The sequence below is a fragment of the Nannobrachium achirus genome, assembly GCF_963921795.1.
Source record: "Nannobrachium achirus genome assembly, chromosome: 8".
Taxonomy (NCBI): domain Eukaryota; kingdom Metazoa; phylum Chordata; class Actinopteri; order Myctophiformes; family Myctophidae; genus Nannobrachium; species Nannobrachium achirus.
Window position 1 is genome coordinate 58865563 of NC_137817.1, and position 25193 is coordinate 58890755.

At 42.1% G+C, this 25193-nt stretch overlaps 1 protein-coding gene across 1 annotated transcript; it reads left to right on the forward strand.

Moving 5' to 3' along the window:
- Positions 1-1992: 1992 nt before the first annotated feature.
- Positions 1993-22353, forward strand: LOC308290394 (kelch-like protein 23). Its single transcript, XM_080732209.1, has 5 exons — positions 1993-2116; positions 11012-11200; positions 19432-19569; positions 20725-20908; positions 22018-22353. The coding sequence occupies exons 1-5, from the start codon at positions 2110-2112 to the stop codon at positions 22259-22261; spliced, it is 762 nt and encodes a 253-aa protein (XP_080588335.1). The 5' UTR covers positions 1993-2109; the 3' UTR covers positions 22262-22353.
- The last annotated feature ends 2840 nt before the right edge of the window (positions 22354-25193 follow it).

Consider the following 25193-nt stretch of genomic DNA (forward strand, 5'->3'; position numbering starts at 1 on the left):
ACACACATGGAGCGGCGGCAGCCGGCTGGAGCGCACACACTCACAGTGAGGAGGACACCGACACACAACTGAATAAAGTGGCCGCGAGTGATCTGCTTGCCTAGCGCGCGATGTAGTTGAAAGGTGCATGATTGTATAATATCCACGTGATTCCACGACTATTAGGAGTTCCTTTATTATCGTCACATCATGGGTCCGGTTTGGTTTAGATTACCTCGGGCTGTTTATCATGAGAGAACCAAGACAGACAGACAGACAGACAGCGAGTGGCGTTCCCTTCAGCTGTGAAAAGCTGGATATGTGCTTCGCCGTATGACGGTGCGTGTCGAGCATAGCAGACATGCAAGCTCATAAAGCTGCAAGTTCCGACATGTTGTGAGCTTGTAGCTCTGATATTTTCAACTGCACAAAGCAGCGGAGGCAGAAAGCAGCAGCAGCAACAAGCTGTCGCGACAGTGTCAGATCATGATACAATTTTAAATTAGTATGATTGGTTTTAAAGGTTGTTCTACTTTATCCAAATAATAATAGACCTATTAATAATAGGCTTAATAACAGCATTTTCCATTTTCAGGGGGATTAACTATGGAGTGAAAATGGAGTGCGATGCCATTGAAAGAACGCACGCACGGCTGTAGGCTATTTACTTTAATGCATTTAATCACGGGTAACGGGGCGGGCGACGGGTCCATTTTTTGATGGGCGGGGCGGGTCTGGTTTTGATTTTTTAATAATGACGGGTAGCGGGCGGTCCACGGATCTGATTAATGACGGGACGGGCGGGCGGGCGCGGGTTGTCAAAATGTGTGTAATTGTTCAATTTAAACATTTTGGTAAAAGTAACGTTAAAGTAATAAGTAATATATTACATATTACTCTAGTGCAGACAGTAATATGTAACGAAAAATATTACTTTAAAATGAAGATAATAAGTAATCAGTATACATTACCAAAAAAAGTAACGCTACCCAACACTGACTATAATATATATATATATCGGCGATGATACGGACAAATTAAACCGTTATAGCCAGGATGTTTATTTTCACTAATAAATATTTGAAACATTAGACCTTAATTGTCGAATGTTTAAACATGTTCTAATCACATATTTACTTTAATTTATTAAGACATAAAAAATCATTCTGAACTCGGGATTTGTTTCACTGCAGACCAGAGGCTGTCTGCTACGGTAATGTTGTAGAGACTACAAATGAACTCCGCCCCGTGGCACCGCAGAACGGCACTTCTCTCTTATTTGTTGGCGGTTGAACTCCGACCTTCCGTCTCATCAAGGTTCCTCCAGTGCAGCTTGTCTGCCCCCTAGCTGCTTGCCTACAACTTGCGTTCTGCTTGCCTTAAGCAAGTCCTTTGGGCTTGACGCTAGACGCAACCATGATGCAAGCTTGAGTCTTCACACCACGTGACTTCCATTGGGAATGAATGGCCAATGCTTTCCCACCCGCCTTTTCCCACGACTCTGCGACTCACACTTTTTTTCCCCATCAGTGGACCGTCAAATACTCGAAAACAAAGGCGAAACACTAATTTGCATAGTGATCGCAACCTTAAACTCACAGACGCCCCCCTCAGCCATTGAGTCCTGCCGCCGGGCCTGTGCCAGTTCAGGAAGGCCATTAAATTAAACAAGATTTTAGTCCATTGAAATAATTAATTGAATTTAAGGGTTACATTTAATATGTAGAATATCTGCTGTCAAATAAATAAATGGGTATTTACCATCTGATGCTCAGCCCTGCACAAATCAAAGATACTGGATTGGTTTAAAAATGGGGACTCAACATGACAAGAAAGACCCTGGTGTCTACATATTAACAAGACAGAGTCAGAGGAGAAAGTAGTACAGTCAGCTGGGCTATGAATCCGCTATAAATCTACTCTGGATCACTTGCTTCTTCTCCCTTGTTTGTCAAAGTGATCGTGATGATGGGAGGAGAGATTGGAGACTCGGATGGTGATGATGGGTGGAGACTGGATTTGTCTCTCCGCAGGAGAAACAACTCTTTGAGAAGCTTTGATCCCCTGACCAATGAGTGGGATAGGCTGGGAGTTGTGCCCTTGGAATTAACACACGGGTATGCTGTGGTCATGTCAGGTGAGCAGTATTAATCAACAGGACCTGTAATTAGCCAGTAGCTATGCCCCTCCCAAAAAGCTTTTGTCCAATGTTAGCTTAGAATAACTTCCTGCTTGCCAAGGTTTGCCTTGGCAACAGCCTTGGCAAGCTGCCGGTTGCTAAGCTAGCATTGGACAAAAGCTTTTAGGGGAAAGGCATATCTACTGGCTAATTAGGCCTGTCACAATTCATCGTCAGAATTCTTTACAACGTTGAAAACAAAATCACACATTTTCACAAATTAAAAAAGATGGATAACAGATCTACAAGCAATGATAAAATCTTACAACTTATGTGATAATGCGCTTAAAACTATTAAATATGTCCGTAATTTATCATTTATTTGTAATGCCTAACCGCTAAATTGTTTTCATATGTTAAATGCCAAAAACACAATTGAAAAGCCATTACAGTAGGCCTACTTGTGTAACAATCAATCTTCAACTTAAATGTTGTAATTGATTTGTAACATGATTCCCCCCCCCCCCCCCCCCCCCAAAAAACATGATCAGGTATTATGATTATACTAGGATTTTACTACGATTTTTTCCAAAAATGTGTACAGAACATGTTAAAATTATGTTTTTCATGTGGCCACACCCACCAGTTCATAAATGATGTCATTTACTCAGTGTTTTTCAGTTGGGCCTTTTGGCTTTCAGCTTTCAGGAAGTAACCAACAATACACACGGAAGGCACATTTGCACCCCATGGTCTATTAGAGTAATGTTAATGTTATAGACACATATAAAAAAGAAAAAGTACTGTTTTGTACATTGTGTCTATGGAGTTAACATTACTCTAATAGACCACCAGGTTATAATATGCAAATTTGCCTCCCGGTGTATTTTTGGTTTCTTCCTGAAAGCTGAAAGAGTCAAAAGGCCTGCTCGAAAAACACAGATTTAATGACATCATAAAATCATCCCCTCTCCTTTTACCATACAAGCAACACTGTTTGTGTGGCTAACTTCAGCTGGGTCACCACTCACCACCCACCTGACAACCAGGCATACGTGGTGGGTATTGCCACATAAAAACTTAATTTTAATACTTTCTGTACACCTTTTTAGAGAATTCCTTTTAGTACAATCATAATACCTGATCATCATGTTTTAGGAAAAAAAAAATCAAGGCACCCCATCTTTAACCTTTTTTTTCTCCATTCTAAGGACCTCCATGAGAAAGGTCTTACGACCGAAACGTTGCTTAATAAATTCTCTGAAACGGACAAGTGGCAGTGTGCGGGTCTTTGTATCTGTCTACTCCTCGTCAGATCACCATCTACAAGGACCTCCATGAAACATGGAAATTTAACATCCAGTTAGTTGTACAGTACTTGAGTAAATGTACCTACTGTAGTCACTTTCCATCACTGCTGATAGTGTCTAAATCAAGGGAAACTTTGCCGTGACCCCGCAAAATAATCATATTTGACTGGAGACCTTTTTATTTCTTTATTTATAAGTATAAAGAAAGAAAGAAAAAGCTCATGAACCCGTCTGTCTTGCCATGTTATTAACTCTTTGAGCGCCAGCGCCCTCTAGGGGCCAAAGAATGCCAGCGCATCTCTCATAGGCGAGCGCTTTAGCTTCCAGGACTTCAGCTTCCAGGACCTGACGTGCTCACGTTGATGCACGGCATGGAAATGTCCCGGATGAAGATGCTAACAGAATGGCTATTCCCATTTTGTCATCTAAAAGATAATTTTTGGGCGATTTCGCCGTAAATAAACCTCGCGCCGCTTTCCTAAAACACAAAAAAGAGATATAAGCCTTTAAAGATGCGGTCTTTCATTGGATTAGGCGGAGATTGGCGATTGCGTTCGCAAATTACGGCCGGCCGGGACGTTGTTAGCTTTCGGCTAGTAGCTACAAAAATCAAGCCAGGCTTCAGAAGGCCTCTTATCATTTTATTCATTTAATTAAATAAAGCCGAACTACTTCGGGATCGGCACACTCGTGTACTCATCGGAAGCGGCGCCGAACATCGGGTGAACATTGGGGAGCTCAAAAATGTATTTTAAACCATTTTTAATGGAATATATCGTCGGACAGAGTAGAATGGCTAACTGGCTAGCGGCTAGCGAGCCAGGACCACCCACGACTCTACAAGCAGCTCGGGGTAAGTGAATTAATAAAAAAAAGATTGTATTGGATTGAAATAAAGCCAAACTAGTTCGGGATCGGCACCAGATGAGTTAATGTAATTATTATATATTGTATATCTTCTCCCACCATTTAGGCTCTACTCTGTATTTGGCCGGAGGATTAAGCCATCCTTTGGGGTTCTCTATGAAGGGGTTGTGGCGCTACGTTGACCACAACTCATGGAAGAAGATGGCCAACATGAATGAAGCACGCGCTTACTTCAGTAAGACTGCCATTCACTTTAACCACCAAGAACCCTGGCACTCCTATTATTATAATTTTAATTATTATTTAATTATTATTATATTTAATTAGTATTATATTGTAGCAGATCTACAAGCTCACTGTGTCACATCAGATTGCAGTTATTGTAGGTATTTTTGAAGCGGTGAAAACCGAGCTTCCGGTGGCGCAAGCACTGTTGCGACCCGGGCTGCTCCTGCTACTAGCCTCTTTTATAGTCTTTTATTGTTATGTCAGTCTGTGTCTTTAGTGTTTTGTGCACTGACTGTGTTTGATTGATTGATACCTGACGATGGTGCCGCTGAGATGGCTGTTTTTAATAATCCTCCGGGATATCATAGCAGAATGCTTTTCGCCGGCGTGTCAGGACTCCGACTCGACGCCGACAACAACACCGGTGTCGTACCTGCGCTACACCCATGACCAGCTCCTGCTGCTTCGACCCGCTGCCAGTAACACTCTGGCCCCCGTGCTTCCTAGAGAACTGTTGGCAACGCCGCCGAGGAGCGGCGGAGACAGCAAGCGAACGAGGAAGAGGGGGAGACGCGGAGGGGTGAAACTGCGACTACGGAGAAGGATGCACAGACCACCTCTACCATCCATGATTCTCTGTAACGCCCGGGCATTGAGGAATAAGGCAGATACATTACGCTTTAACACCAGATATCAACACGAGTACCGGGAGGCGTGCCTGCAAGTGATCACCGAGACCTGGTTGGACGAGACGGTGCCTGACGCGCTAGTTTCCCTGGATGGATTCACACTGGTGCGCGCTGACAGGACCGCTGACTCGCCGAAGAGCCAAGCAGGAGGGATCGCCGTTTATATTAATAACAAGTGGTGTTCCCAATTCACCGTGAGGGAGTCTCTGTGCAATCAGGACATAGAGCTATTATGTCTAAGCATGCGACCATTCTATTTACCTCGCGAATTTGGCAATGTTGTGTTGTGCGCAGTCTATATTGCTCCAAGTGCAAATGCTGCGCGGGCTGCCACCGCCGTAGCGGACTGTGTTCACAGACAATTGAAACGCACCCCAGAAGCACCGTGTTTTGTATTGGGTGACGTAAACCACTGTAAACTTGAATCCGTGCTGCCTGGTTTTCAGCAGTATGTTGATTGTAAAACAAGGGGTAATAACATCTTAGACAAGTGTTATGGCAATGTTAAAAATGCATATACTGCTGAGGCTAAACCTCCCCTAGCCAAGTCTAAACCCCCATTCGCCATGTCAGACCACAATGTTGTTCACCTAATTCCCACTTATAAGTCATTGCTTAAAACTAGCAAACCACAAGTCAAAACCATTCATGTGTGGAATAATGATGGCATCGAGACATTAAAGGGATGCTTTTGCTGCACTGACTGGAGCCTCTTCCATAGTTTAAACTTGGAAGAGGCTACAGATACTATAACAGAATATATAAAATTCTGTAAAGACAACGTTTTGACCAAGAAAACAATAACTATGTACCCAAATAATAAACCCTATATTTCGAGGGAAATTAAAGAGGCCATAGTTAAGAAACAAAGAGTGTTTAAGTGTGGGGACTTTTTAACTGTGAGGAATATTCAAAAGGAGATCAACAAAAAAATGGAGGATGGAAAAAGGAAGGAAAAAGAGAAGTTTGAGGCCTACTGCTCCTCCTCTAATTCCCAAAAAATGTGGGAATCTATGAAGGCCATGACTAACATGGCTCCAGCTAAGAAGGGCCTTAGTGTTTCCAATGAAAAGGAGAAGGCAGAAGAACTAAACAACTTTTATGCAAGGTTTGAAACAGCTGACTTCTTGCAGGAACAAAAAGCTGCCCTCGAGTGAATCACTGTGGATCAGCACGAAGTCCAGAGGATGTTTTCTCGCACATGTCCCCGGAAGGCCTCAGGTCCGGATGGGATATGTGGCCGGTTGCTGCATTCATGCAGCCAGGAACTGACAGAGGCTTGGTGTCCCATCTACCAAAAGTCACTGGACTCATGTACTGTTCCATCCACCTGGAAAGACTCCATTATAATCCCTGTCCCCAAAAAGGCATGCTGCAAGGAAAATAATGACTACCGCCCAGTCGCTCTGACTTCAGTAATTATGAAGTGTTTTGAGAAAATCATTATCAGTTTGTTGAAGGCAGCGGTGGGTTGTTCATTAGATACGTTTCAGTTTGCATACAGGAGTAACAGGGGTATAGAGGATGCCGTTTTGGCCTTGGATTATTTTCTTTTGAAACACTTAGACAAAGACAAAAAGAACAAAGCTTATGCACGCCTTCTTCTTGTAGATTTCAGCTCAGCGTTTAATACAATACAGCCACATCTCTTAATTAAGAGGTTAAAGGACCTTAATGTCCATCCCCTTATTATCAGGTGGTATTATTCCTTTTTAACTGAACGCACTCAAAGGGTCAGTGTGAATGGTATTTTGTCAGAGCCCAGAACCTTAAGTACTGGAGCACCTCAGGGCTGCGTTAGCTCACCTGTCCTTTTTACTTTGTACACAAATGAGTGTAGAAGTGAGAACCCGAATAATTACATTAAATTCTCAGATGATGCTGCCATCTTAGCACTACTGGATAAGGATAAGGATCTAGCTGAGTATTTTCTAGAGGTACAGAGGTTTGTCAGTTGGTGTGATGACAACTACCTTGTTCTCAACGTTATGAAGACACAGGAGATGGTGTTCGATCCTATGAGCGTTGGTGACCACAGGCCTGTGGTCATTCATGACTCAGCCATCTCACAGGTTTCTTCATATAAATACTTGGGCATTTCCATTGACAATTCACTAACATGGAATACACATGTGGACAGTCTCTGTAGTAAACTACAGCAAAGACTACACTTCCTCCGCCGTCTGAGGGTTCACGGTGTTGACCAAAAGTTTATGTTAGTGTTCTATCAGGCAGTCTTGGAGAGCCTGGTTAGATTTGGCATTACAGTTTGGTTCGGTAATCTCTCAGTGCAACTGAGGTCCAAATTGTTGAGATTGGTTCAGACTGCAGGGAAGATTATAGGAGTAAGACAACTCCCCTCTCTGCAGTCTATTTACGAGCAGGCGGCACTAAGGCAGGCTCAGAAAATAATTGGTGATGCTACTCATGTGTTACATGGGAAGTTTGTACTTCTACCTTCGGGAAGAAGGTACAGTGAACCTGTATGGAAGTACATTAGGTTTAAAAAATCATTTGTACCTGTGTCCATTGGATTGTTGAACGACGCTCTGAAACAGCACTGACTGAGAGTATTAATTAATCACTGTGCACAATGTAATGTATGTATTTCTACTGTTTTGTTACTGATGTTTTGTGTGTGGCTGTAGCAGGGGTGAAAGCCCAAGACAAATTTCCCTTGTGGACAAATAAAGTATACCTTGACCTTGACCTTGACCTTCCAATGAGTGGCTTTGTGTGTCCCATGCCCATATATGGTCATTTCAGTCCAGAATGAACAGGTTTTTTCAAAAACAAAATGTATGTCACCTCATGTCCATATATGGTCACTCCAGTCCAGAATGAACAGGGTTTTTCTGTCCCGTACGTCCAGAATATCAGTCCAGAATGAATAGTCTTTTTCAAAAAGCAAAATGTGTGTCCCATGTCCATATATGGCCATTTCAGTTCAGAATGAATAGGTTTTATCTGTCCTGTACGTCCAGAATATGTGTGTAGTGTCCCTCCCGGTCTGATGAATGGATACTTTGAGGATTGGTCAAGCTTCACATGATAATTTGGCCTTCAGGTTTTATCTGTCCTGTACATGCAATAGTTCTCACCTACTGCATCCACAACTAATGCTTCACCGCTTCACTTCGAACCGAGGTTTGATTTTTAAATATCCAAAGCATAAAATAGGGGTTAATTACATGAGCATTTAGCCAACCTGTACAACAGGAGAAAGCATTGCAACAAGAAGATAAAACAACAATACACCAAAATAAAAATACAATAAAGAGACAAAAAGAAGTGAACAAAATAAAACATAAGCTCAGCCATGTTACAAAAGTGAGTCTTGAGTAGGGACTTAAAAACCTCAATGGACTGGGCAGACCTGACATGCAGGGGAAGGTCGTTCCAGAGCCTAGGGGTGGCCACGGCAAAGGCACAATCGCCCCTAGTTAGTCGGGCATTAGCCGTAGAGGATAGCAAAGAAAGGTCAGCTGACCGTAACGCCCTAACTGGGTTGTATCTTTCGACCAATTCAGCCAGGTACATAAGTGGGGACCAGCCTATTAACTCATTTGCTGCGATCCCCGAGGAACCCGAAGATTTGCTTTTATATAATGTAATGTTTAATTACACTCTTCCCCAGCCCCTGATAAAGTTTGATATCACACATCAAAGTTAGTGTGTTTGAAAACAAGTGTAATAAATCTCAATAAAAGTGTATAATTCACCCCATAATCCACAGTGAAGGCACAGTGAAGGCATTTTGCACACACCGCTGCAGCCGTGTGTTTTTTTCAGACGTCCTCATTCCAACATGCTGCCATGCCATTCACACATCCCCCCATTCCAACACCAATGCTAGCCCTAACATCTATGGAAGTGTCGCCACAATTAGAAGTCAATGTCTGAATGGCAGCATGTGAGAATGGAGAGCAGCCCCCCAAGCGGAGGGTAGCAGTAGCAAAAACCTAAACAGTGCGGCTCGATCTAAGAGACCATTCTACTGTGCACATCCCAGCTGGCTGGTCCACTGCATGTCTGTTTCAGTGGTCCCCCTGATCAGCACCTTTCAGTACCATCAAACAACCACAGTGCTATAGAGATCTGCTGCTCTCTCCTCTCAGACACAAAACACACAAGTATCGCCATATAAATGCTTATAAAACATACCTGAGAATGAGATGATTCATTAGAATCCACACCAGTTTATACTATTCCAATCCGTATCCCCTTAGTAGATATAATTTATTTTATAATTGTCTGTTTAGTCCATAAACGGGCCGCCGCCGCAATCCGGTTGCCAGGGGGTCCTTCGCGAAGGGGGTCCATAATCCCTGGTCTCTGGCCAACACTTCTCATGGAACCATCGGGGGTCCCTGCGGAGGAACACGGATGAAACTGGAACACGGATGAAACTGTTACATAACGTTGAAATCAATCAAAGTCGAACACGGATGAAACTGTTACATAAAGTTGAAATCAATCAAAGTTGAAATCAATCAATAAACGCCCGCAATTCAGTTGTCAGGGACAAGTGGTCCCTCACGGCCTGGCACGAAGGGGGTCCGTTTCCTCACTCCCCTGGTCGCCGGCCAACACTTCGCGGGGGTCCACGGCCCACCGATCCGCCAAAAAACAGGTGCTCTCTTACACAAGTTTCAATCAAGGCCTCGTTGTCAGCTACATGTAGCAAAGCAAACATGCATCATAGCGCTGTTGAGCAGGGGTGTGCAGAGGATGTTTGTGGGGCAGGGGGAGACATTTCCTAACATGTCCTAGAATGTGAAAATAGCAGATCTACAAGCTCTACAAGCTCTCAATGTGTCGCAGCACAACGCGTTGAGAGCTTGTAGATCAGCTTGTATAGCAGCTGATTCTAGAAGGACGGTTAGATGGAAGACTCAAGCACTACTATAGTGGTGCATGGTAAAAACAATTGTTTTTTTTTTGGGGGGGGGGGGGGGGGGGGGTTGAGACAAGAGGTTGTCCTCTTTCATTTCAGGTACTGTATGACATTGTCATGCAAACACAGAATTGAGGAAAAATGTAAATATAAAAAGAATATTCTTAAACAAAATGGCAGGAAAGCCATACAGTACAATGTTAAAATGGCAGCAAATGAGTTAATAGATTTAAAAGCAGTTAAAAGGATTTTAAAATCTATTCTAAATTTTACTGGGAGCCAGTGGAGGGAGGCCAGGACTGGGGAGATCTGGTCGTGCTTTTTGGTGCCAGTGAGGAGGCGCGCAGCTGCATTCTGGACTAATTGCAAGCGCCTAATTGACGATTGGTCGATACCAGAATATAAAGCGTTGCAATAGTCCAATAATAGGTCCATTAGACTCCATTTTAACCATGATAGATACATCAAAAACAACCGTCTTTTTTCTGGTGACTCATACTACCCTCCTAATACGTGAGCTTTTTCGATAAAATGTTTCATTTATTTTTAATAAATCAGTTTGAAGTTACGAGTTTGAAGTTACAATGGGTTTGTATAGGAATGGGCCCTGGATGAGGAGTGTCTGATAAAATGAATAACACATATCTAAATATTGAATCAAGCAAATTAAAATCTGTCCAGGGTGTTCACAAAAGCCTGATTAGACGATAAAATGACCAAAGTTTTTTTTTAAGTGAAATATCCTATTAGGTTGTTAAAGGCAGGGCAACAGACACAGTACCACTGAATAGACACTAATTTTGGTTGATAAAACACACACACACACATGGTGTATACTTTATCAGCAGTAGTGTCTCAGGAAAAGAAAAGACTAAAGAAAGGTCATCAGTTCTAACAATCGGTGTTGTTCAACCCCACACAGAGCTGGTGGTGCTGGGTGGACATGTGTTTGCTGTGGGGGGCCGGGGCAGTGAGAAGAGTGAAGACTCCATAGAACGCTACGACCGCAGAACAAACGCCTGGCATCTGATGGAGTCTGTGGGCGTGGCAGCCTACTCTGATTCCAGAGGTCCTACTGTGGTGGCACTGGATGGACTGCTCTATTTCATTGGTATGGATATATATATATATATATATATATAGGTGTTGAATTTAGCGCGTTATTAACGATTTGACTCAAAATCCTTTTTAACGTGCGATTAACGCAGTGATGTTTGAGCCTCGGTGCGCTCAAGAGTAAGGAAGCAAATGCACTGACAACAGACAGTCAGTGTGAGATGCTGCTAGCAGCAGGGCTAGTCGTAGTATGAGACCCCCTAATGAGACAGACAAAACGGCGGAGACTTTTGCAGCAGACAACCACAATCACAACCACAATATTACCGCTGACGGCGTCGCGCGCAACAAATACCAAAGCATTGAAACGGCACATCTGTAGACAGTGCGAGCCCCAGACACACACGCTGCCAAGAACAGGAGCGCTCCACCTTGTACACGAGCACATAGTAGCCTACATCCTTTATACAGTGCTCCCCAGACCCCCGCACCAACACGCTAACAGTGACCACCAAATGCATGCAACAACGGCCAGAGAACCCACATAGCAAGGCCCAAATCCGGCTGAAATCCAGCAAGTCTGGCTGACTATGCCTTGTGTGCCACACATCTCCAACAAGCCATCACAGTGTCTCTACATTATAATAACAGCTGGGTTTCTCATAGTGAACTAGGGTGCCCAATAACACCAGTCCAGGGTGCCTCAGAATACTTTGATAATATTTAGAATGTATACATATTACTTCAGTTAAACCACTTTAGACCCTCTAATGCCTGATGCTTGCTTTGTAAAACACCCCTGAGTTGCACTGTACTTGAGTTATTTTTCCATACACCAACTCTCTTCACCAAAAATAGCCGATCTACAAGCTCTTGCATCTTGTAGTGAGCTTGTAAATCTGCTACTTTTGGTGAATATCCCCTTAGAATAGGGATGCTGGGGTTTAGTGATTGAAGTATAAACGTTTATTTTAAATCTGTCCGAATGAAAGATTTAAGGGAGCCTCCGCACACTCAAAAGTGTGCAAAATAATGTTCTTTATTTTCAGTGCAAGCTTTTGGTCATAGTCCTTCTTCAGGCATGCAGCACCTCGATAAGCGGTGGTCCTTTCACTATTAATCTGTCCTAATGGAAGCAGATATTTTCTCAAGTTGTTGTTTGTTAGGCCTATTATGGACAGTATTTGTTATTATTCCAAATAATAATAAATATGCTGCATTTGCATAAAGCAAGTATTTGTCTACTCCCATGTTGATATGAGTATTAATATCTGTTTAAGGTAGATTTAGAACAGATATAAAATATGCGATTAATTTGCGATTAATCGCGTAACTACGAACAATTAACTACGAACAATCATGCGATTAATCTCATTAAATATTTAATCGACTGACAGCAGCTCCAATATATATATATATATGTCACGGTTTTTTTGCGTCTCAGAGAATTAGAGAAACGGAGCACTCGCCGTGCAGCACGGGGCGGAACAAGCGGTCGCCCACAACAACGTTCTCCAGGCGGAGCCTCTCGATTGTCCACGACATTGCAAGCGGCGCGAAGGCCAGCGGACCTTGGTCCTGCTCTTCGCCCCCGAGCGCCGCAGGCGCGAGTGGCCGCGAAGAGCGGGCCAGGGCCGCGCGGCCGGCGGAGCGACGCGCGAGTTACGAAGCCGTGGTGAATGCAATCGTTATATTTATGCCCAGGCCGTAAGGCCTGGGCAAGCCCAAGATAAACGCCCTGTCCAAGTGACTACAATGGAGCTAATGGCTAAGCTAGGCTAGGCTAGGCTAGGCTAGGCTAGGCTAGTAAATAAAGAAAGAGAGTCGCAAACGAGTGACGTCAGCGCCTTCACTATTGAATGGCTGCGTCGCCATCTGGTGGTGATTAGTGTGTGGTGAACTACAAAACGAGCGCTCTTACCCAAGTCTCCCTGAGTTACCCAGTTACCCTGTAACATATATATATATATATATATATATATATATATATATATATATATATATATATATATATATATATACATACATACATACATACATACATACATACATACACATATATATATATACATATGTTACAGTTAGTTTGAAAAAAACAGTTAGATTGGGAAATGAGCGCTTGTTTTAGTTCACCTGGAAGTGGAAGAAGCCCATGTCTCAGTGGTAGAGCATTTGACTGCATTGGTCCCACGTCTCATTGTTCCTCCATTGTTCCCATTAGTCCCACGCTGGTGAATGCTAACCTGGTGAATGCTAACCTGGTGAATGCTCCTATGCCTAAACCTAACCCTAACCTCAAATTCCTAGTTCCCCGAAGGAGCGGTTGCTCCACCTTGTGCCCAAAAACGAACGAATGGAGGTTCTGAAAATGACAAAAGTGGATGTCCTCCTATCCCCCACTTCCGTTTCGTCTATGCAGTCACGTACATTTCTCCTACTTTAAAACAAAATATTGCTGCAAGCAGCGATTAAGTGGCCAAGGCAGAAAAAGCAGGAAAGCAAAAAAGCATCAAGGGAAAGCAACTAATCAAAGAAAAACTAGAAGCAGTGTTCTTCCGAACAGGTCTCCGGCAGGTCAGTTTTTTTTTGTGTTTTTTTTGGCCTAGTGGTGACTCTATAATAGGCCAAAGTGAAAAGGGTACCACGTGTTCTTGGGCATTTCACGGCAATCGGACGCTGCATGCGGGATTTGAGACATTTTGTTCCAAAAATGTGTTTTGCAAAAATGTACCCGCTGGTGGCGCTATAACAGGCCAATGTGAGAAGGGTGGCATCTGTTCCTTGGCCTAGTGGGAATGTGTGTGCAAAATCTCACACACATAGCAGGCTGCGTTTGAGACATTTTTGTTCAAAAAGGAGCAATCCTGCAAACCTTGGAATTCAATGTTAGCCAATTAGATAGAATATGATATCGGACAAATCCGTCATGATCACATCACTGTAGAGATACTGTGTACTGATTTGTGTGATTTTCGGATAAAATCTGAAGGAGTAATATCGAAGAATGTGTTTTACATACTGTAAGTCTGCCTTCTGGTGGCGCTATAAATGGCAGATGTGAAAAATGCAGGGCACATGTTTTTCCTTGGCCTCTGGGAAGTGTGCATACAAAGTTTTACACTAATCGGTGGTTATAGGTAAAAGCACAAATTGGCCTCTACACAACATGTATGCAAAACACTGTAGGATTTGGGAACCACTTTGTCACGGGGCAGCCCGTGCCTTATAGACATAATGCAATCTGCTTAAAGACATTGCACGTGCACACACACACACACACACACACACACACACACACACACACACACACACACACACACACACACACACACACACACACACACACACACACACACACACACACACACACACACACACACACACACACACACACAGCTGCGCCAAATACTAATTAAGAACACCGGCCAATTTGGGAGCAGCCGATGCAAACAAATGTCAATACTGTGCTGATTAACAAATTACGTTGTAATGGTTATGAAATGTTGTTGAAATGAGACGTACACAAGTGGTAAAACATCCTGTTTAGGCTCATTGTTTGTCACCTTAGCTCCTCTGCAGTCACGGGCACTCCTCTGTTGAATGTGCAAGTCAAACAGAACAGGGCTGTACCACTCCACTTAAATAGGGGTGGAGGGTGCCACTACTGTGGAGGAGGGGGGGTGTTAGACAAAGACATTGAGCAAAGTTTTTCTAACAGCTCTGTACATGAATTCCAACCTGAATATGTAGTGTAAAACACTTTCACATTTATTGAAAGGGTAATGTATTCAGAGAGAGAGACTGTAAGCTGCTATATCAGCCATTTCAAGGTAATTGGTTTCCTGGTTAGTGGTAGGATCCACTCCTTTAAAGGGAGGCTGCTAACCAGGGCAACTCGGTTATGCTCAGCAGAGCGAGATGAACACATCTCAGTGAGAGTTGCAGGGGCCCTTTCCATGGGCATAGCCTAGTGCAGTGTTTGTTATTTTTGCCTTTTTCTTGAGTTTTGCCTTTTGTTCCCGAGTTCTCTATTTTTAGATTTTTGGCAAAATGTATATTTGCTATTTTTGAATTTTGGGTTTCACTGTACAAAACTGCATGGTGGAGGCTGGAGAAATAAAAATCTTAAAAAGCCCATCTTGAGCCGTTCTTTGGAGCCTAGGCCATCAGCCAACTTCACAAACTGGTTTAAAAATATTAGAACGTAAGCCCAATAAGCAACTATACTATTCTTTAGAGACACAAATTGCGTATTATAAGCAGACATGGCAACCCAGGTACATTCAGAGCCCAGAACGCCAACTACTGACACTTTATGCAAGGACAACAGGAAACCAAATTATGTTTTTCATGTCAGTTTTTTCAGCCTCCGCCTCTTTCAGGATATGAACAGAATGCCAGGAATAACGTATAGAGAGAAATATTTGTTACAAGTAAAAGTTCTGAATTCAAAATGTACTTTAATAAAAGTACAAAGGTATTGACATCAACTTGAAAGATTTTGAAAATAGCAGATCTACAAGCTCACAATGCAATTCAACACGTGAGCATGTACTGGAGTTGCCTAGAATTAAGAGTACTAAAAACTAGAAATACAAGTAAAGTATAAAATACCTCAAAATTGTACTAAGGGTAGTACTTGAGTAAATGTACTTAGTTACTTTTACACCACTGGCATTGTAGACCCAATTATATCATATCCAACCAGATGCTTGTACAACATGATAAAGAAATAGTCGTGTAATAGTATGCATTTCAGTTTATTTACACAAAGGATTGGCAATTACAAAATATTATAGCAGGATTGTTTTCTGTAAGTGGCTAGCAGAGTCAGACTTAACCAAAATTAAAGGAGTAGTTCACCCCCAAAATTACTTTTTTTTCTATTGATTAGTCACGCCATGGAGACTAGAGTTCAATGATATTTTTAGTTTTTTGTCGCATTCTTAACACATCGGGTGCCCAGAATTATTCAACGTTTAATTTGCTGGTGCCCATGGCAACCCGCCATTTTACCTACCTTCGAAGTACTGGCGAGAAAAGTAATCCGAGTAAATGTAATCCAAGTATTTATTTCGCGAAAATCTTTTCTTTCAGTCAGGACCGTTTTTTATCATTTCTAAGCCACAGTGTTTGTGTTACGGCCGGTAGAAGAGGTCGCCGTTTTGAGAAAAAGAAGAAAAAAGGACGAGAATCCGGAAAAAACAGCATTTTTGTGCAGCCGCTAAACAGGAAGTCAACGAGACAGACAGCACGTCCGGGTGACGTAATTTCGCGCTGCATGTTGGGAAATGGAGTTTGTTTCATCACTGCGGTAGCCAAGTGCAGTAGCTACAGTGCAGTATAGTTTACTGTACCACGCGTCGAACGCGTCGTTGGGCACACGTAAACATCAAAGAGATTGACGCGTTGACACCATGTGGGCATTTAATGTGTTAAGACAAAAATGTGATAACAATTAATTTACCCCCATTCGTTCCGGATGTCCGGAATTAATGGGGGTAAATTTACTTGACAAAAACCCCAAAATATTATTGAACTCTACTCTCCATGGCGTGACTAATCAATAGGAAAAAAAAGTCATTTTAGGGGTGAACTACTCCTTTAAATTGTCTTTTTGAAAAACATTGAGGGGAAGGAGCTGGGGGTCAAAACTTGAGGGGCTCACAGGCGGCTCTGGTGTCCTGTGGGCAGAGCAGAGAGAGCAGTGACTATGGATTCCAATTTGGGGGGGGGGGGGGGGACTCCGCTTTCCCCCAGGGTGTTGGAGCCCTGCCAGCCTAGGTGGAGGAGGGAGAGAGAAATGACGTGAGTACTTAGGCTGATTGTCAGATGGCCTGCAGGTGTGACCACACCCAGTAAAATGGCATGTGAGGCTGAGTTTCCCCTGGTTTGCCACAATGAATCAATAAATAAATGCATATATAAATATAATTATATACTCAAACATCATTACTTTATAAAGAAACTCAAGTCATTACTTCAAAATCTAATCAACTACTTCAAAACAAACTATTACATTCAAAATACTAATCAAAACTCAAGCAGTGGATTTGTTTGCTCTGCTAGCGTTTTAGCAAAATGAGGAAATCCCATGTTAAAGTCAGCCTTTTTGCTAAATCAAACTAACAGAGCCATTTCAACATATTTTAGCAAAACCAACCAACCAAGCCATTGACAATAAATCATAGCACTGTTAACCCTTAAGTGCTGTTCGGGTCATTTTGACCCGTTTTACATTTTCATTTGGAAAAAAAAGGTAGAAGTTAAAAATGTTTCCACCTGAAACTCACTGGCCTTAAAGATTCTTCTGAGATGAACATGTAAAAAAAATATTTTTGCACTACACCCATGCTACACCCCCCTCATATTTTTTGAACCTTAAGTGCTGTTCGGGTCATTTTGACCCGGAAGCACAGAAATACACAGTATTATGCCAAAACACAGACACACAGTCACCCCCACTTCTAACACCCCCCTTCCGAAGCCCCATTCTGAACCCTCCCCCCTTCCTATAAGCATGAGCAATATTGCCCAGTATTAAATGAAGTAGTTTTTTTTACATGGATTTCAGCTAAATCAGTAAAAACGCCTAGCTCTTTCAGTGTTTAATGTGATATAGCAAAGCAGAAATGCAAACATTTACCAAATATATCATATGAATTGTTTGGTATTGAGTCAAAGTCAATGTATCATGATGATTTGTTAAGTTAAAATTTATATTAGTGTTGTTTTTTTAAACCAAATATCCACCGGGTCAAAATGACCCGAACAGAACGAAGGTGTAGTGAATCTGAACAGAACTTAAGGGTTAACTCACCGTTGAGTATGTATAGCCTATATAGGCACTGAAGTCAGCAACCAGCAGCATCAACCATGCTTCCAAACAGTGAGGAGGAAGTGGCCTCACCTCAACCGTTATTTATACTCTCTTGCTTAACAAGCTTGCCATGTTTGGTTGGGTTACCATGTTTGGTTGCAATACCAGGGTTTTCACGGCTATATTTTGTGAAATGCATTTTAAATGCATGAGGTAAGGCTTGAACCGGGGACTTCTGGAATGATGACAAAGGCCTTACCATGTGAGCTATGCACAGCTCTGCACAGTGAGAAAATATTACTTTAAATGTTTGTTTTAGAAGCAGAAGAATAATTTGCATAAAACTGCAATATTGATTGAATTATTAAAAAAGCATGTTTCAATTTAAAACAAATCCGATCTGACAGATCTTTAGATATTGGTCCAAAGTTAATGTAAAAAAAGTTCCATGCACGTGATGCGAAAATTCCGGAATAAAAGCGGGTTTAAGCGTTTTACAAACTGCTCAAAATGGCGGAGAATCAAAGGGCGGAGCTTACTTAACAAAGACACAGATGTCTTCTGCTTGAGTCAAGGCACGCGTGTAAGCAAGTTGCATGTCTTCAAACGAAACGAGGCATGACTTATGCCCCTTTAAAGTTTGAGTTTTCAAACGCTTCGTATAGCGCCCCCCTTTGGCCAATTGGAGTAAGATTGCTTTCAGTGATATTTGGACTAACCCTCTACATATTTGCCAAATGCCATGAACGTGTCACTTTGCATGTATGATTTAGAGGCAGAATAATAATTTGCAAGAAACTGCAATATACAGTGAATTATAAAAAAATAATGTTTCACTTTAAAAAAAATCCGCCGAGACAGATCTGACCGTATTGGTCCAAAGTTCATGTAAAACGTTACGCGAAAATCCCAGGAGGAGATAGATTTTGATTGTTTTTCATATAATTCAAAATGGTGGGAGAAGTAAAGGTCAGAGGTCAAAAGTCAGCGCGTAAAGGTTGTTCAGCATGAGGAGACGCATAAGTGTATACAGGTTTCATAGCTGGATCTGAAACAGAGCATGAGCTTTATCTGTTCAAAGTTGGCATTTTTCAAAGGCTTCCTACAGCGCCACCCTTTGGCCGATTGTTGCGAGCTTCGCGTTTTAGCCGTTTGGCATAGTCCTCTGCCATACTACCGAGTTTCATAAAAAGCGACTGCACGGTCTAGCCGCTAGAGAAAAAGTGGCGGAAGAATAATAATAATGAGAAAGTCCAATATCAATGAGTGGCCTTTTGGCCACTTCGTGGCCCTTGGCCACTAATTAATCAAAGCATATTAGCTGCCTGCTTATGGAAATGGCAATTCAACAAGTATATTTTACGTATATTTTACTATTAATGTTTTGATTTGAATGGAATTGACGAACTGTGTGTGTGTGTGTGTGTGTGTGTGTGTGTGTGTGTGTGTGGTCCTGAGCCCTTTAGGTGGCACTCTTAAGCCAAATCCGCCACAGGTGGCCCAGTATAACCCAGACACATCTGTATGGACAGATGTGGCTCCTATGCAGATTCCACGTGACCAACCAGCTGTTTGCACTCTCAATGGAAAGATCTACCTTATAGGTATCCTACGTGTTCTTAAAGATCTACCTTATAGATAGATAGATATCTTTATTATCCCACGAGCGAAAATCAGTCACCCAGAGGTGGCACAGCAGTTAATGTTACAAAAGTAAAGGCCCTTTCCCACTGGGCGCGATAACGATAAGGATAACGATAACAAATATCGTTTACAATTGAAGTGCCATCATAATTGATGTGAACGCCAACATATCGTTATCTTTATCACGTCCGGTCGGAATGAAGCTTTAAGGGTAAAGGTATGAAAAGAAAAAGCACTGTTGTGAACAGCGACAAACTAAGCAAAAACATAAAAAAGAAGCGTCAGCAATTAGAGAGCAATCATAAATGGAGGTAAAAACATAACAAAATAAAGTGTCCAGAGCAGTCAATGCTACATATTAGTGTCTCACCTCTATTTTGTCATAACTAACACAGTAATACTTATAGTACAACTTATCAATGCAGTGCCAAACTAAAAAGTGACCCTAACCAAATAAAGTGTCCATAACAGTCACTGCTAGTGTCTCACTGTTATCTGTTATCTCGTCATAACACAAGTAACTAGAAATACTGTTCCTACGAAACAGTGTGGGCTCGCTGCTCCCTCATTAGCTAAAGGCCCTGCCTTTGTACTGTCGGACAGTTTTTTGAGGAGAATAACCTCAAAAAACATAAGAGAGTATATAAAGATTTGGGAGAACATACGCTTTCAGCGAGCCCACAAATCTTTACTATACAAAGATTCGGGAGAACATACTACAATAGATTTCATGTGGGTGTTGTTGTTATTTATATCAGATCGCACTTGTTGGTGGTGATGTCACCGAGAACGCTGCTCACTCATTGGCTAAAGGCCCTACCTTTGTACTGTCTGTAATTTTTTTGAGGAGAATAAACTTGACCTATAAAGTTTTGCTATAACGTACTGGTCTCGCCTTTCAGCGAGCCCACAATAATACATAATAGTCCAGAGCCAAACAAATGTGTCCATTGGTCAGTGCAAATGCATGAGAAGTGATGTGTGCTCACAGCACAACTTCACTTTAGTGTGAGCCAATATAGGACCCACTAACAGTCACTGTTAAGAAGATTCACCAAGCCCTAAGCCCTGAACAATTTAATATCACTATCCTGTTAATTTGTGTTCATCTGTAGGCGGTTGGCATTATAATACAATGGCGTGCCCTGTGATCATGGAAAACACCATGGAGTGCTTCAACCCCGAGACCAACCAGTGGACCATGTGTGCCGGCCCCATGCAAGACAGACGCTACCTGCACAGCGCCGTTGTGGCGGATGGAAAGATCTACTACCTAGGAGGAAGGGACGAAGAAGACGCGTAAGACTATGCTGCTCCATGAACTTCTTTCTCTCTTTATTCCTTTACTGGTTTGAGAGGGAGAGCATGTATTAACTAGAAAGATGCAATTCTGGGAAATTGCGAGTGTAGTTGCCTTTAATGGCTTTAATGGATAGCCAAATTTCATGTGAAGCTCGGCCAATCCTCAACTTGCGCCACTCATCAGTACAGTACAGTACAGTACAGTACAGTACAGTACAGTACAGTACAGTACAGTACAGTTAGGAAGCAGTGTACAGTGTATAAACGTTTTAGCTCAAGACAAAATTCCCGATTCCCGATTTTATACAGGTCTGACCTGCTGATACCAGTTCTTCTAATGCAGATTTTCTATCTAAGAAAGAACTAGTAGTAGACAATAGAGTGAATGGACACCAGTGGATCCTTCTCGATGTCGCCGAACATCTAGCGGGGACATCTTGTTGCAAGCGCTTCTTGGGCTGGCCCAGATCCTCCTGGATAGCGTGGAATCTTGAATAGGCTAGTGATGAGTGTTTAAAGCAATTATGACATGCTGTGTTTAGCAATCATAACAGTCTTTGTCCTGGTCCTTAAAACGTGTATTAAAATGTTAAAACTGAAAACTCTCGAAACTCCAGTGAGCCATGGCAGGATTTTATCTCTCTGTGTTCTGTTGCATTTTGAAGATAATATAGGCCTACCTAGATTCCTGTAGGTGTCGTAGTTCAGAAACTTAACTGTTAATCGTCGCCTCTTTTGGAACGCAACAACCACAGTTGTAAATGTTAATGGTCAAATTTGGAACGATACACAGTGGAAAGTAACAGGTAAATGGTAAATGGACATTTGGAACGATGATGGACAATGATGTGTACGTCCAGAGGCCAATGAACTCACTTTTCTAAACCTGGTTATTCAAAAACTACAGATTACAGAACAGTTTTTCGAAAATTTGATGTCATAAGACCTTTAAAGTGTGTCTCAATTTTCAATCCTGTTATCAACATTTGTGTTCATCTGTAGGCGGTCGGCATTATAATACAATGGCGTGCCGCGTGATCACGGAAAACACGATGGAGTGCTTCAACCCAGAGACAAACCAGTGGACCATGTTCTCTTCCATACAGGTATCCCAGGAAGATCGAGCGCTACTGTGAAGAGACGGACGCGTGGGAAACAGTGGGCCAGATGACTAGCGAGACTAGTGATCTTCGCTTCAACATCAACTGTGTCTCACTCAGGCTGAGGAATGATCATCATGAATACAGGGTTGAAAATGACGACGATGACGACGATTACTTCCATGACTTCCATGACTCCCCTTACTACGATGACGACGATAGCGACTATGATACATTTCTCCATCTATGAAATGGACCGATTTTATTAAACAGAACATACATTTTCAGGTCGCACGGAGCGAGAACCCAGATACAGATTAAACAAGCTAAATTGGAAGTGATGACACAAAGAAATTAGCAGAATTGGAACTGGGACACTTTTCCTAACCCACAAGGTAGGGAGACCCTTTTGTCTTAAGGTGTCTCCACACCAAACAGCCAACAAGAAACTCTTTCCAACTCCTGGCAGACTGGCAGTCGGTGGCATTTAGTGGCAAACTTGGCATTTAAAAGTCGGGCGACGGATTATTGCATTCAGACAAGACGCACATGAGCCTGTAGCGCTAAACTGGGATGTTGCCAGGTTTGCTCATTATAAACGACTTTGGTTTAATTTTCCTGTAAAGTCTCTAGTCGCGGGTTGCTTTTGTTTGGGCTTGTTTCTGAAGTGTAGTTGCTTATTTGGCCTTGCTTTCAACATTCTTCTAGAAAATATCTAATGTAATAGAGCTCAAGTGGTGAAACTGTTGGGCTTGGTTTCATAGACCTGGTCGCTTGTTTCACTCACAGAATTTGTCAACCGCAGCCGCAGCTTCTTTCGACAAAACAGCTATTTTCCTTTGGACTCGATTGGTATAGGAATTGAGAGTTGAGATTGAGAATATGGTATTTAGTTAAAAGTGCCACGGGGAAATGTATCTGGCTTATTTAGGCTTGGTTTCTGCAGCAGCAGCAAACTAATGTCCACTATACAGGAGTATCAAGTCGCCTCAATTCTACCGACTGCTTGCAAAAGACTGAGCAGGTTCGGTTTTCGATCGACGGGTTCCGACAGCCCTATCGACGGCAAGCGCCTCTTGCCGACAAGTTGCCGATGGCTCCCGGTCGGCAGCAGATGCTTTCCGCCGCCTTCCTCCACCGATTCGTGGCCAAATCGGTGCGGTTAAAACCTTTCTTTACTTGTCTGACATCAATTATTTATCAAATTTAGAGGCCCTCATTTTTGGAATTTCCTTTTGTGCAGTTTCTGTGTATTTATTCCTTTATTGCACAGCTGCTCCCCTTGTTGTATTTTATTGTATTGTTCTTATTTAACTTTTAAATCTGTTAATTAATTATCTCTTCCCAAAAGGAAAGGATTCCATATAAGCCTGCTGGCTTCTTCCTTTCCTCATGCTGTATTTTTTCCATGACATTATTGTTCATATTGTTACATTTTCTATGAAATTGTGCTAATAAACTACCTTCAAAAAAAAAAAAGTACCTTCATTAAATGTCCCGTGAAGCCTGGCCTGGCCAATGCCCAGCTTTGTGGGATGGACTGACTGACGGACGGACGGACGGACGGACGGACGGACGGACGGACGGACGGACGGACGGAGTCTGAGACCCCAATTTATATTGTAAAAGTCCAGAATTCAAAATGTACAGAAAGTAAAAAGTATTCATTATACAGAATGTCCCATTTCACACGTTTTCGTTTTCATTTGTATATGTGTAGGACTCCAAATGCAACCCATGAATAACAATCTTTTGAAAATAGCAGATCTACAAGATCTACAGTGCTTCGCATCACGACCCATCGTGAGCTTGTAGATCGGCTATTTTCAAATGGCTGCAATTGTATATAGGGCTGAAGTGGTTAATGTACTGTATGTTTTGTATTCATAATCTAAATCTACAAAGTAACTAGAAACTAAAATGTTCAAATAATTGTAGTGGAGTAAAAGTAGGCTATAATATTTGCCTCTGAGATGTAGTGGAGTAGAAGTAAAAGTACAGGAAATTGGAAATACTCCAGTATAAAATAGAAATACCTCAATGCCGTACTTAAGCACGGTACGTGAGTAAATGTACTTACTTTACACCACTGAAGTCAGGTCAAACTGTTCTAAAGATTCCAGATAAAAGTGTTTACCGAAGCCTTTTGTAGGACGGACAGTCAGCAGGCCTTTTTCCCACAAGCACTGGTGGACAGCAGGGTACAAAATGTGTTTGGTGTCACTGACCTATAGTGTTGAACAGCAGGGGTGTCGCACCAAATTAGCAGATAGCAGAAAAATAGCAGACATACAAGCTCACTGCGAGCTTGTAGATCTGCTATTTTTGAAAAATCGTGAAAATGTGTGCAAGTCTTTGAATGTTTCTATGTCAGTGGTGCTCAAAACTTTTCCATGTGAAGGACCCCCAAAATGACATGTAATTGGCCACAGGCCCCCATCTCAAAATATTTTGTTCCAAGCAACATTTGAGTTACAAATGCGTTCGCTTAAAAAATACACATAAATGTTCACGACTTTTCAAAAATAGCAGATCTACAAGCACAGCTCAGTCCCACTCCCCCCCCCCCCCCCCCCCTCCCCCTGGTGACGCCCCTGACAGCTAGGGTACAGCATGTGTTTGGTGTCGCTGACCTAGTGCTGACCAGTGGACAAAGTACTCACATTTCTTTTTTTAACTTTCCCATTGAAATGCATTGGCAGAATCCGCCCTCATAGGTAGAACACAAGTGCGGTGTGACCGTGCCCTCAAAAGTAAATGACCGGAATTCACTTGAGTAAAAGTACAAAGGTATTGGTATCAAAATGTACAAAAATTACCAACAATAGAAAGTACTCATTATGCAGAAGGTTCCATTTCATTAGTTTTAAAAATGTTTAAAACATGTTAAAAAATCTTCTAGAAGGCCACAATGTGATTATTTTCAACGGGCCGAAATGTATATAGGGTTGAAGTGGTTAATGTATGTTTTGTAATGATAATCAAAATCCACAAAGTAGGCTACAGTAGGCCTAACTAGTAACAAAAGTTTTCAAATAATTATAGTAGAGTAAAAGTATAGGATACAATATTTGCCTCTGACATGTACTGAACATTGGACATAGGTAGAGTAAAAATACCTTGTGTCCTTAAAAAGTGCAGTAGTTGAGTAAATGTACTTAGTTAGCCTACTTTCCACCCCT

Bases quoted from the DNA above. Each gene is read 5' to 3' on its own strand.
- LOC308290394 (XM_080732209.1), top strand. The intron at 19,570-20,724 runs GTATCCTACGTG...GTTCATCTGTAG, and splicing joins TGGAAAGATCTACCTTATAG to GCGGTTGGCATTATAATACA. The intron at 20,909-22,017 runs GTAAGACTATGC...TCTTCCATACAG, and splicing joins GGAAGGGACGAAGAAGACGC to GTATCCCAGGAAGATCGAGC.